At 43.4% G+C, this 14668-nt stretch overlaps 1 protein-coding gene across 1 annotated transcript in view; it reads right to left on the bottom strand.

The window, feature by feature from the left end:
* The window catches only part of LOC133341863 (broad substrate specificity ATP-binding cassette transporter ABCG2-like), a 33635-nt gene extending 21821 nt beyond the window's left edge, over positions 1-11814 (bottom strand). Inside the window, exons 1-5 of the mRNA XM_061550656.1 lie at positions 11541-11814; positions 4546-4741; positions 4235-4294; positions 1847-1964; positions 192-359 (exon numbers count right to left, since the gene is read on the bottom strand). Coding sequence (XP_061406640.1) covers positions 192-359; positions 1847-1964; positions 4235-4294; positions 4546-4741; positions 11541-11547 — 549 coding nt within the window. The 5' untranslated portion in view covers positions 11548-11814. The remainder of the gene's footprint in view (positions 1-191; positions 360-1846; positions 1965-4234; positions 4295-4545; positions 4742-11540) is intronic.
* Positions 11815-14668: the final 2854 nt, after the last annotated feature.

The following is a 14668-nucleotide window of genomic DNA, read 5'->3' as shown; positions in this document are numbered from 1 at the left end:
ATTTCCCTTCTACGTGACTTTACCGAAAGAACCAAGAATATCAATATTATAATCAACGCTCATTGCATGTGACGTCAGTCATTACACTGTTAGGGCACAGCGTCACTGTGTCAACTACACGCGTGTCTCTACTCGTTCACTGCACGTGAAGTCAGTGGCATGGTCACGTACTGAAGTGGAAAAAAAACAACCTTGGTGTTCTGACACTCAGTGAGACCCAGCTCCCGGATGACATTGTCCACTCGCTGCTGCTTCTCTTGCTCCCAGTCACTTCTCTTAGCGCCCTGCTGCGCCAGCCGTAGGTTTGCCGAGAACTCGATGTTTTCCCGCACAGAGAGGGTGCCCATGATGACATCGTCCTGTGCTCACGCACGCGAAACGAAGACAAACATGACTCCACTTTAGTGCTGCAGGCTTAACCGTTTTCGTCACCATCGTTATAATATCAGCCATGATAAAGCCGCTGCTAAATAAAGGCCTCTCTAAGTCATCGCCATCCGTCACTGTACTACAATGTAAAAATCCACGTAGCAAGTGCACGCGAGCCGATTTCATCGCTCCCATTTCTCCAGTGCACGTACCCTTGAGTGCGTTCCCACCCTAAGCTATTAGCGAGCACTTATTGACAGTACTGCACCACGCTTTTAGCCACGAAGGTCTATTGCCTGAAAGCAGAGATATATCTTTACTATGAATAACGGCCATTGGTCAAAACATTGTCACACACGTCAACCCATAATTATTGTATCGGGAAATTCAGTTTTCAGGTCCATACAGCGTACAACCGTTTCAATACGGCCAGAAACTAAATCATATTTTTGTCTATTTGTTTGTGTTTCTCCCTTGTGATGGGACTTTGTAGGATGAGCGTTGAGATTTATAAGGGCACGGGGTGACCAATAAGGTCTGAATTGGTCTGCAATAATGTAGGAATTGATAAAGTGTTGACAGGTATGCATTGTGTATTCTATATTTATTTTATATATTTATTTACATATGTTTTCCATCGGTGGCTTCTACTTTAGCAAATCGCCCTGACAGCGACGTGAAGTATGGTGAAATGTTGGGCAAAACATCGTCTTATCTATATAAATAAAAACCTTCATCTGCATGTACGTCTCAAAAACCTCCAGGGTACTTCCCGACAAGGTAGAAAGCTGAAATTTAGTACACAGGTAGCTTTTAGGACACAAACAACAGGAGAATTCAGAAAGTCTGAGATTTTAAGTGCCCAATAAACATGTTTGTGCCTGGTGTCATTCAGAAGCCGTTCAAAATATAAGATTGCGTTTTTTTCGTTTGGTATAACATTAAACAGCAAATAAAATGAAAGCGATTACCATTGTTCGATCTTTTATTGTTTTTGAGAAATTTCAGATTAAAGTGGTTTTGAACGAAAAAATACACATTTTATGATGTACAAATCTGAATTATTAAAAGATAGGAGCTTCCCCTCAGAGTATTAAGTTAATTAAATTTTGTTCTTTATAATAAAAAATAATTACAGAATCTTAAAATTGAGCGGTTTCCGATGGGTAGATCTTTAAATATAAGAAGTTGAATCAAGTCGTCAACCATGTTTGTTTTTTTGGGGGGGGGGGGCGGAAATACATGTTTTTTTGAGTTGTGAGCGTCTGATCGTAGATAAAACATACTTCGTAAATAATCACATGAGGTGCATTATTATATTTATTCAGAACTTTTACCTGGCGAAAACAGGCTTCATGAAATTGTTATAGATACGATCATTCCTTGCCTCCCTCCCACCTCTCCCCCACCCCACCCCACCCCGCCCTGCCCCACCACCTCGTGGCGCTCGCACCACGCCACCTTTGCCGGCCGTCACCTGCACGACGTATCCTGAGATGAGGCGGAAGCCCGAGTCCATGGGGTTTCCGTCCAGCAGCACCGTGCCACCCTTCAGCCCCTTGGGGTCCTTCCTCCCCGCCAGCACGTCCAGCAAGCTGCGCATGGGATTACAAAGGGCCTCATTCACGTGCAGATAATCAACAACAATAATAGTGTGAGTGAGCGTAATAAGGTCACGTCATACTCTTAGGTTTTTTTCGGTAAAGTCACGTAGGTAAAAATAAATAATCAAAAAATAAATACAAAAAATTATAGAAATAATAATAGAAATAAAATAATAAATCACGACGTTTCGGAGGCAACACAAGTCTCCGTCATCAGGTGGGACTGTCACAGCTGAATTTACTTAATACAGTAAATTCAGTTTACTTAATACAGTATATGCAGCTGAATTTACTTAATACAGTAAATTCAGTTTACTTAATACAGTAAATGCAGTTTACTTAATACAGTAAATTCAGTTGTGACGGTCCCACCTGATGACGGAGACTTGTGTTGCCTCCGAAACGTCGTGATTTATTATTTTATTTCTATTATTATTTCTATTCTATTATTTTTCTATTATTTATTATTATTTCTTTTATTATTATTTATTTGTACCTACGTGACTTTACCGAAAAAACTAAGAGTATGAATCCTTGCAGTCACGAAAGCTTCAAATCTAGAAATAAGGTCACGTCACTCAGCTGCCATCATGGAGATCGTGGGTTTGATTCTTGGTTTGAATATCAAGTACAGTGAGTTGGTCTCAGCCGAGTCATAAATGACTGCACGAAAAAAAAACCCCATCATAAAAATCTCATTCTGCACTTAATTTGGCCATATTTTTGTTCTGAGACTAAAAGAATGTTGTATTGAACAAAACGACCATATGGCAGTGCGAGTGAGAAAGTGCTGCCCCCTCCCCGGGCCCCCGAGTGCATTGATCAGAGGTCGCTTGTTGTGACATCCACTTCCGTGCGCCGTTCTGCAATACGGAGAGGCTGCACTGCTCTGTTCTGAATGGATGCTCCGTCTCATGACACCACGTCAATAGAACGATTAGGGTGAAATTTGGGAAAAATACTAAAAGTTAGGGAGACCAAAACAAATAAACAAATTGATTCAGAAATTTGCCACGTAATGCATTCTGTAAGGGAACAATACAACTAATTTGCATTTATATAGCATCTAAATCAAGTTCATGTCATGACGCTGCACATGACGGTGACGTAGAGGGAGGTGTTACTGTTGAGTGAGCTAAGATTGACAGCTACGTGCAGCGACAAAATTGCAAAGGGTTTAAAGACCAATGAAAGATAAAACGCCTTGAAGTCGGGCTTTGTCGCCGTGTAGTTTGAATGTAAATTTACTGACTTTACGATGAGCGCACTCAATTCCCCATTGCTTAGCAACTCCGTTGTCTCGACAGTGTGTGTGTGTGAATGCGGCCCAGTCTCATTGGCAAGGACACTCAATTGATTTTGATAATGTTGAAGTTTTGTGCAAAACTAGCTACTACCGCCTTAGTGCTGCGTGGAAGCGAATCATCAAATAATACATTATTTAAATGCATGCCTACAAGGGGCAGCGTACTTCAATAGGGATTACCGTTGGTAGGGCTATTTTAATAAACACAATAGACAGGAAGGACACGTTCAAACGGCTCACATAATGCACATGCATAATGTACGTTGCCTCAGTAATCACCCCCCCCCCCACACTGTGCAAGAGTGCAGAAGCGTGGTCACCACATATAAAGAACGAAACAGTAAGAATTTTTCACAAATCTGGCTGTCGCCTGATGAAGCTAGTTGTAATTACTGGCGAAACGTCGTACTCAGATTGTAAATGTTGTGGCTTGGCTCTCCAACACACCGGTGTGCTGTACCAGTAACGAATTGGCATGTTCTGTTTACGTGACAACCCTTACTAGTTTGGTGTGTCGGGTGGTGGCGGGTTTTAACGACACATTTATATATTTACGTGATCTAACCAAAAACCTCTATTATGGACTCATTGGCTATGTTTCAACAATGAGACATCAAATGAATGCATCTAAAATTCAACACAAGTAAGGGGTCATGTGTCTTATGCAAATAAATCAATTTCCCTTAAATATATGTGCATGCGTTAATCGGTATCGAAGTTCCAATATGATTTTTCAGAGCAGCAAACATTATGCAAAAATATGCCCTCCTTCATCACGGTTGTCAAGACTTTTTTGGTTATCCATAAAAAAGTAACAAATAGAGAGGTCTCCAATGGAAACAACGCCACTGTGTTTTTTCTTCCATGCTACCCACACGTTTAACCCAGTGATCCGACACATGTTGCTTGTGAACCTTCCTCGGGCGCTCCGCAACAGCGGACATTTGTCACTCACGAGGTCTTGCCGCTGCCGGTGGGACCCATGATGGCGTTCATCCCGGGCAGCATGATGCCACTGTGCGACAAGACAAGCGAGGCGACAACAGCACATCAGTACAACACGTACACTTTGCCTGAAGACCAAAATCACCCAGGCTGCACCCGTTCTCGTAAGACCTCGGCAGCTAATTACATCTAGAGCTTGGAGAGTTCTTGGGTGGGTGACTTCCACATCCGTTCATCTTTCCCCAAGTCTGGCCTTTGGCCCCTCAGACTTGGACACGAGTTGCGACGCGAAAAGCCATAGGAAGAAGAACCCAGCGGCACCTGACGTCCCGCAGGATCATCTTGGTCTTGTGCTTGCGTCGGCACGGGATCCCGTGGCCCTCGTTCACGGAGTAGATGATGCCCTGGTAGGAGAGCATGGAGCCGTGCAGGCCAGTGCTGTCATCGCCTGGGGAACCACCCACACCGAGCTCCACGGTGCATCCTTCATTCTTCTGGCTCCGCTCTGAAGGTGACACTGGTAAAAGAGGCGCATCTATGTGAAATTTTCATCAAAGCACGAATGTTGTTTTTAATTCATATTTGCTTCTGAAGGGAATAGAGGGCAGACACTTTTACAGACGGGGTTATCTTGCCCATAGTCCCCTTCTCTATTCTCATCTCACTGGTTTCTCTGCCGTTGGCTCTACCTCTCCTCTGTTGGCCACTCTCAACACTCACCAGACACCTGCCACTACTCACCACCTGACACTGTCACCGACTACTCACCTGACATCTGATCCTCACCACACACCACTCACCAGACACCTCATCACTGCCACGACACCACTCACATGTCATGCACCTGACCCTCACCACACACGTGACACCTCACCACTTGGTAGAAACTCACCAGACGCTATTCTGCTGACACCACGCACACCACTCTCCTGAAACTCAGACATCACCCACTACTTACCTGACACTTACCAGCCAGCCTAATTGTTTCTACACACTCACCACACCCACGACAAATCAATAATTACAATTGCTAAACAACACCACCACGCCAAACCACTAAATGAATACACTACAGTACACCACCACACACCATTACAGTGCACTACTACACCATTTCACTACACCACTTAACACTGCACCTCACACCTACACCATACCTCTAAACTAGACCCTCAGCTACAACGACACGGAACAGCATCCGACCACATAACACAATACTGTGAGAATTAAAAAAAAAAGTAACAAAAATACTGAAACCGACACCAATCCCCGTTCTGGCGACCATTTCACCGCCAAATATCCACAGCCTCATTCGAGGTCCCAAACTGAGCTCAGCAGCTATTTTAACAAGGACAACCACAGCCCAAGGCCTTGTTGCATGTTTGGTGCTTTGGGGCACCGTTTCGCCAAAAATATCTAAATTATTCACTTCCCTGGATAAGTTTGGCGTGTAAAGAGTGGTGGAGTCGAGTCGGCCGCTCGCTTCAGGGTCGACCACTCGCTGAGGAACTTCTCACTCCAACCGAGCTCTGCCACCTAAACACGATGTTGTTCGTCCTGTGGACGGCTGCCTCTCGCTCCCCCATCTTCTAATCTATAAAAGGCATTTTTGTCTGTCTGTCTGTGTGTGGCCGACACTTGCGAGGGATTTGGCTCGCGAACTGTGGGGTTTATATTTAAAAAAGTGCCCAGGTAGAATGGCCTAAGCCCCGTGAAAAGCCAGCGCCATTCCGATTTCGTGTCCGTCACCTTTAAAGTACTTTAATTAGCAATTTAGTGCAGTTTTTTGTTATTTTTTCATTATTTGCGCCAATGCACGCATCTGCGCATGCGCGCCCCCTAGCGACGCGCACGCGTTTGGTGAGGTGGGGATTCTCATTCGCGTTAAAAATACAACAAAAAAACACAAGACTGAGGTACATTCTTCAAAGTGTGAGTTCTTCTCCCCCCACCCCAATATGTGCAATTACTACTATAGGGCCGGTAGATACTAATATTATAGAGTTAATAAAAGTAAAATGAAATATAATAAAAAAAATTTTACTTTTATTAATTTAAATTTTTTTAACCTACGTGACTTTACCGAAAAAACCTAAGAATATGAATCCTTGCAGTCACGAAAGCTTCAAATCTAGAATATTATAGAGCTTACATACTATTACTGTAGAGCGGGTGGAAGGATGATGGGGGGGGGGTAGCGGCAGAGGTGTGGACTCGAGTCATGTGACTTGGACTCGAGTCAGACTCGAGTCATGAATTTGATGACTTCAGACTCGACTTGGACTTGCATAACAATGACTTTGTCCCACCTCTAAGGTGTGGACTCGAGTCATGTGACTTGGACTCGAGTCATGAATTTGATGACCTCTGGGTAGCGGCCTGCCAGGATGCCACTTCGGCCGGCTGGAGCAATCTAGGCGAGGCCGGCGGCTCTGCACGGGACTAGGCCTCACCACGGTACTGTTAAGTACTATTTTCTTGCTTCTTTCGCTAAACTCACGTACATAGAAAACTAATATTAAAAAATTAGGTTAGTAAATATTAAAATAATGGTTTGTGTGGAAAACGAATGTTAAAAAATTCAGTTAATAAATATTTAAGTAATAATGTGTGTGTCTAAGTCCATGTGTGCGTGTGAGTTGATGAGCGTGTGTGCGTCGATGTGTGTGTGCGTCGCTGTGTATTTGTAAGTCGATATGTGCGTGTGTGCAAGTCTGTGTGTGTGTGGATCGATGTGTGTAAGTCGATGTGTGTGTGTAAGTCAGTCTGTGTGTGTGGGTCGATGTGTGTGTGAGTCCATGTGTGTGTGAGTCGATGTATGTGTGTGTGAGTCTGGTTGTATGTATCTGCCCCCCCCCCATCCCTAGGCCATATTCGAAAGCTACCTTGTGACCCTTCCATGACCTCTCCACTCCCACAGCCGTCTCCTTACGTTCCTCCCCAGAGCCAGGTCTGCCAACTGAGCTGCCTTTTGACCTCGTCGGTTGTGTCCGAGTTGTCCCTGGGGGCTCTTTGGTGAAGGACGCAGGACCCCTCCCCCCACCTTCCCCCTCCCTCCACCTAACCTCCCCCTCCCCCCAACTCTCCCCCCAACCCTCCCCTCCCCCTACATCCTCCCCCACTCACCCTCCCACCCCCCACTACTCACCCCCCACTCACCACCCCACCGCCCCGCCACCCCACCAATCCAGTTGCATGTTTTTACACGCTTTTATTTAACTCACTCTGTCTATTGTTGTTGTCGTCATTGTTGTTGTTGTTGTATCCTAAAATCTTGTAACAAAATTTTAACCCACTTTCCAATGTGGTATCGACTGAAAACTTGGTATACTTATGTCATAGTGATGACAATACCATACTCTATCATAAAAAAAATAAAAAACATTTTAAGACATTCTTTTTTTATATGTTATGTTTCGGCTTGGGTCTAACTGTCCACGCTCAACTAACGTTGGCTGTAAATCACCACGGTCCCATACGTTATGGCAAGCTTCGGGGCCACTTTCTGGAGTCGTGGAGTTCTTCCATTACTAGTACGGTACATTTCATTAAAGAGTGGGAGGAAACCCATGCAAGAACAGGGGAAGAACGGGAATCAAACCCAGACGCTTCCTGCGATGATGTTTTATATCTTCCACGTAAGGGGCTGTCCATAAATGACGTCACGCGATTTTGAACCATTTTTGACCCCCCCCCCCCCCTCGTCACATGGCTTCACAGAAAGTCAGACCCCCCATCCTTAAAAATGACGTCACAAAGCTCTGCCCCCCCACCCAAAACCATATTTCCATTTTGAAAATAAAACATGCTTCAAATCGCTTTAAAACTATTGTCATTGTAGTGCGTATTTAATGTGGCGTTGCACTCTGATGTTGTAGGAGTGTTATAACAATTAGTGTTATAACAATTCTATATTTATTTAAAGTTGCGCATTTTGATGTGACGTCACATTTCTCAACCCCCCCCCCCCTCGTCACACATCGTCACAAATGTCTGACCCCCCCCCACCCTAGGTGCGTGACGTCATTTATGGACGGCTCCTAACCTCCCATCACACGTACATGAATTGTCCACTCCGCCACCTCTCCGCCCGTGGGTCCCCAATGAGTTGTTATTAATGTTGATGCCTGACCCCAGTTGCTCTGTCCAGGGCTGTGCCTCTCAGTGTTGCTCTCTCTCTCCTCTCTCCCATGTTTCCCTGGCCTGCTCCCCCTCCCCACTTAAGCCCAATGTAGTTTGAAAAATAAATTGTATCACTCTTCTTTAGATGAGATTTCATTGAAATGACATTGTACATGGATTACTCTTTGGTTCTTTTGGTAAAGTCACGTATAAAGATAAAATAATAAATTAAATAATAGCATACTACGACGTTTCGATTGCAACACAAGCAATCATCATCAGGTATAAAAGAAATAGCAACACAAATCTAACCAGAAAACTATATATACGTGACTTTACCGAAAGAACCAAAGAGTAATCCCTGCAGTCACGAAAGCTCCAAATTAAGATTGTACATGGAAACTGTTATATTTTTTTAGAGGGCCTCTAATTTGCTTGGCGTAGTTGTAACGCGGTGTCACACAAGCGTCAGAGCCCAATGCTACTCGATGTGCGTGCGAACGGATTGTAAACTCAAACAAGGCAAGCTGGTGAGCCATCCCCCCAAGACTTAACCCTCACGAGTTATTTTACACGGCTCAGTTATTTAACACAACTCCAAAGGTCGCCGTAACACCTTCCCGGAGGTGATTGTGGTTTTTGCCGGTGCACCTTACAGGCTCGTTATAATCAGAATCGTTCGTTATAATATTTAAGTTTGTCTTGAAAACTCACCTCTTTAAACTGGTCTTTGACCCCCCTTCGTTCTGGCCGTGTACCCTGAAGATTATGTTTATTGTGGCTTTCCATACACGGTGGCGCATTGGGATCTACGGATGAAATGCGCCTGAACAAATTGTAAATTATTATGTCACAAAGTTGGCAAAACAGAGTTGTTGACTGTGAAGGGTCGCTTGCTGTTTGGAACCCCCCCCCTCAAAAATAAAGCTTGTGTCAGAACTGTCAAGCGTGTAGAATTTACCCTGTTGGATGTTAGCCCTGTACTAATTATTTGGTTCTTTCGGTAAAGTCACGTAGATAGAAAAAATAAAAAGAAAGTGAATAGCCTGGTTCTTAATCAGAGTGAGTGTACTGGCAGTCTATAATGTAGACTGTAGCCTGGTTATTACGTTTGAATGAGTGTACTGGAAGTCTATAATATAATTAATAACCAATGCTGTAGTCTACATTATAGACTGCCAGTACACTCACTCAGATTAAGAACCAGGCTACAGTCTACATTAGTGTTTTCTTAACTATTTTTCTCACTTCATTTTAATAGAAAAAAAAATTACGTATGAAATTTTACCGAAAGAACCAAAAAATATGAATTCCTGCAGTCACGAAAGTTTTAAGTCAAAAGTCCTGTACTTTCCACGTTATTTGTTTAAAACAAAAACGCCCACCAAATATTAATCACCATGAACTTTAAAATAATAATCATCATCGATAACCAACGTTTAAAGCAAAGCCTAGATGCGAGCTTCACACGGAGAGTTTAAAGTTTAAAACAGCACCGCGTCTGTCAAGCGAGTCTCACAACAACAACAACGACACGTGCTGTGCAGTCAATGCTCTTCTGCTGTAAATGTGGCTCGCAGCCTGCGGTGGAAGACCGCCGTTATGTTTAGAACGAGCGAAACAAAGCAATTTTCCGTTCAAGTGGATAATTTTGCGTGAAGAACACTTGATTTCGCTGCTGTGTATTAATAGCATGCACTTCTTTCGCACCGTACGTAGCCAACTGTGCTAACACAAAAAGCAGTTCTAAAGAAATTAGTTTTCAATGTAGATTTAAAAGTGCACAATCGCTCGCAAAGGCTTCTTAATATCGGGAGAACGTTCCAGACGGCCGCAGCAGCTCATCTGAAAGCGCGCGATGGTAAACGCACGTTGCGCTTGGAATATGAAGCACAACGCCGTTCGATTTCCTGGCGCGGCAGTTGCAAGAGTGGGGCAAGTTCCTTAAAATTCCCCTCCATCTCCTAACTGCCCCCCTCCCCCTGTCCACCCAGTGCAATGCTGTCCAGTTGTTCTACAGTGTCGCATGTGTTCGGGTAAAGTGTGAGTAATAAGAGTCTAAAAGGGCAATCTAGAGTCTAGAGCTCCCAGTTCAGTGCGTAGGCGGATTAAGGTTTTGAGATGTTTAAGTCTAATAGGATGGCAGAGCCTCAGTACAAAATGAATTACATATTGCAAGACAAATTCTGAAGTGGTTACGCATGGATGTATTGTACTCTTTGTTTTTTTTCGGTAAAGTCACGTAGGTAAAACAATTAACGTCGGGATTTCATTTAGTTGTTTTCATTTATTTTATTTTATTAATTGTCTTACCTACGTGACTTTACCGAAAAACCCAAAGAGTATGCATCCTTGCAGTCACGAAAGCTTCAAATCTAGAATAAATGTATTGATTTGCCGATGTAAAGTTAACAAACGTACGCACAGTCCACGGTATTGGACTCAAGGTAAATTTCCAGATGGCCGGCACATTTACCCTCGAGTCTAGTAAGGAAGGAAGGTGGTCTCACTCCGGGGCTAACCATCCGTCCCTTCTCGAGTGGAAGCGCCCTTTCTTCCGTCAAGCGTGGCGGTTGCAGAGTTGTCACCTTTATAATAATTATAATAATAATTATAATAATAATTATTATAATCATTCACAGCGTTCAGAGTGCAGCCTCACGGACGAGCCGTGTTTAAGGCGGTCCGGTCGTGATGGTTTGTCCGGCTCAAGTGGTCGGCAACCACAAAATAACAAGAAGAGCAGCATACTCTTAGTTCTTTCGGTAAAGTCACGTAGGTAAAAAATGAAATGAATAAAAATAAAATAATAAAAATCACGTTGTTTCGGAGGCAACACAAGTCTCCGTCATCACTTGATGCAGCAAATCTGGCTGTGACGGTCCCACCTGATGACGGAGACTTGTGTTGCCTCCGAAACGTCGTGATTTTTATTATTTTATTTTTATTAATTTCATTTTTTACCTACGTGACTTTACCGAAAGAACTAAGAGTATGCATCCTTGCAGTCACGAAAGCTTCAAATCTAGAAAGAAGAGCAGCGGCCTCAACATGTAATTGTTTTGGAATTCGGTAAAAAAAAAATCAAGCAAACAAACCCAACAGACTCAATAGTTCAAGGTGCCGCAATGCGACGTGAATAGTGGTCATTCAATAAGTAACATCACGGAGCCAGCCCTTGACCGTAGGCGTACCTGACATGGCTTGCTGGCGGGGTGTGTGTGTGGATCGCGATGAGGATGCAGGAGCAGATGGACTGATGTTCACTCCGCAGGAGGCAAGCTGTCCCCTCCCCGTGGTGCTGAGCAAGTGACCTTATAATCCGGCAATTTGCCGTTACATAATACACGTGTTGGCTGCGACAACAAGAACAACAACAATTGAAAACTCCTCCAAGAGACGACGCGCCCGTGTCGAAAGCGGAATAGTGTCGCGCTCAAAGCGCAAGCTTAAAACTAGGTCATTGCGACACACTTTAGAGCTATAACGTGTTAAAGTCCACCGCCGTGTTTGCGATGGAGCGCTTTCGTCCAAATGGCGCAGACGCGGCGCATCGATTTATTTGACAATATTTGGGGTGTTTGTTTTGACTTTATTCTGCTGCATTGTCGGTTGTGGCACGTGCGGTTGCGTCCGTGTCGGTGTTCGCCCCGATATTTTCTAAGAGATAATTATAGGCGTGTAATTAATCAAGACACTCGAGCTCAGGACGTAGGAGCATTTAGATTGATTCTAAGCAGCAAATAAAAATTCTAAATAGCGTTAAACAATTAGGAAAAGAACTAGAGACCAACGCTAAAGTCAGCGAAATGTAATAATAATCAATTGAGCATGAAATACATAATTTTACGATTGCTAAAACAAAGTATAGCGTTTAGACTTTAGAGGGTAATTATGGAACCATGCCAAATGATGGAGACAAACAAATGCATAGTAAATCAAGTGGAGGGATTTTATACAAATCGCCCTTGCAAATATAATTAACGCCTTAAAAAAAAAGTTTTCAGATGAGGAAAATTGAACATAAAGCTACCACACCAGTTTAAATGCCCTGAATGAATCATCAAATTAGCAGGACAAAATGTTGAATTTAACTTATTGGTCCTATTACCGACTATAATCACCCAGAAATGTCTGTCCGTCCCACGCGTGACGTCACTCCACATGAGGTTCACCCCACCCCCCCGCGTGACGTCACTCCACATGAGGCCCACCCCCCCCCCCCTCATTAATATTCATGAGTGGGTAGATTTTTACACTAACGCAGAGGAAGGTCGAGGTAAATTAAATTATTTATTATGAAAAGTCTCTTCAAATATGACGACGTTTCTTTACAGAAAGTGACGGTAAACAAGTATAACCCGTAAAAACAAAGTTTTTCACTATATATCCTTTATATGCATGGCGGCGAGAGTCCTCTCGTCCTCTGGCTTGAGATGACTGCCATCTATGGGTCAGATGATTGCCTGCCACCATTAAGCAATTGGTAATTAAATATTATTTCTTTTTTCCTAAAAAGTGTAAAATTTTGGAATTTTTTTTTTCACGAAAATTAATTGTTACACACAACGAGTCTGTGTGTAAAATGTCAGCTCGATTGGATCACGGGAAGTGGGTTAAAAAACGACCGAAAGATTTGCACGGTCCTAAGCAAGCAAGCAAGAACGCAAGCACGTAAGCAAGCACGCAAGTGAACTTAATATAAAGGATTTAAAAATATATCTACGCAGCACAGTGCTGCATCCGTGCGTGACGTCACTGCAAAAGAGGCCCACCCCCCCTTCATTAATATTCATGCCCACGTGGAAATTTACACTAATGCACAAGAAGGTCGGGAACTCCACATGCAGCACCCCTCCCCTCATGAATATTCATGAGCGGGTGACGTCACTCCACATGTCGCACCCCTCCACAATAACCACACCGGGAGGATGACGTCACTCTACAAGCCGCACCCCTCCACAATAACCACACCGGGAGGATGACGTCACTCTACAAGCCGCACCCCTCCCCAATAACCATTAGCGGGTGACGTCACTCCACATGCCGCACCCCTCCCCAATAACCATTAGCGGGTGACGTCACTCCACATGCGGCAACCCACCCCCCTCATTAATAATCATGAGCTGAACAATTTTTCTATTGATTATTTCAGATTTACTGCAATACACAGCCGTCCTTGTTTACTATTAAATGAATACACACAAATAGTGCAATGATGTCCCAATCATCCTATATTGTCTGCATACAAAAGCTGCTTTTCAGAATTGCAGACTCATTGTTCCCTTGTCTGTTTCCTTCTGTCTTCACCAAGCCTATAGGGGTCGGCAACCTGCGGTTTCGGAGCTGCATGCGGCTCTTTAAAGGCTGCTTCGTGACCATTATGTATTAAGGACCGCCTCGTATTCACCACGTGCACTGCGCATCTTAATTTAGTTTTTTATTACCGAATTCTAAAAAAATGCCTCTTGTTTTGGTTGCCACCCCTGGCCAAGCCGCATTGGCCAGAGTGATTGATGCCCTACGGTCAAATAACCTCCAGCCCACACAATTTGGGTATGCCCTCATACAGCAGTGGATGGAAAAATGGCTTTACATATCCATGTAGCCTCCTATCACACATATTTCATTGGTTCGTAAATATCATAAGGAATATAATATTGGACAATTCAGAGTGAAATCAACCACTTGAGCAAGCTAGTTTAATGGAAGGGTTTTTCCAACATTGACCCCAGAGAGAGAAAGAGATAGGAGGACTGCAATGATGAGATCAGCCCATGTGCAGGAGATGATGGACTGTGGGATCACCACAGGAGCATGTGGGATGGTGACGACTTTCATGCAGCATTGGAAACAATGATAATGGTGATGTATGTTAAGCTTAATTTAGTGTCATGTAGAATATACTTTTGTTTTGCTTTGTCTTGGAATTATTTATAATTACCCGTTTTTTTATAGACAGTAGAAAACCCAACATTATTTTTTGTCAGGTTTAAACTATGTTGCATTGAATGAGAAATCAACTTGTTTATAATTCCTCACGTGTGCGTTTCGACTGAACCAGCGGAATTCGTACTGTGGCCCTAGCAAGTGTACACTGCAGCAAAAAAAAAACTATAATCTGTAACTTAGTAATGGCAAATCATAGTCATTGTGTTTGGCCTTAGAAGCTAAAGCAGACTTTTCTAAATGCTCATTAAGATGGATCTGGACAAATATTTCAAAGTAGGAACCTCCTGCAAAATAGTTTCAAATAAAGAACATTAGCCTATTATTATGAGGTAGAGTGGTGGTGCAGTGAATATCACACTGCACTTTAAAT

Source organism: Lethenteron reissneri, chromosome 12 (genome assembly GCF_015708825.2).
Source record: "Lethenteron reissneri isolate LAM-NWPU_2019-01 chromosome 12, ASM1570882v1, whole genome shotgun sequence".
Classification (NCBI taxonomy): Eukaryota; Metazoa; Chordata; class Hyperoartia; order Petromyzontiformes; family Petromyzontidae; genus Lethenteron; species Lethenteron reissneri.
Note: the sequence above shows the minus strand (reverse complement) of the source record. Positions and strands in the feature narration are given on the sequence as shown.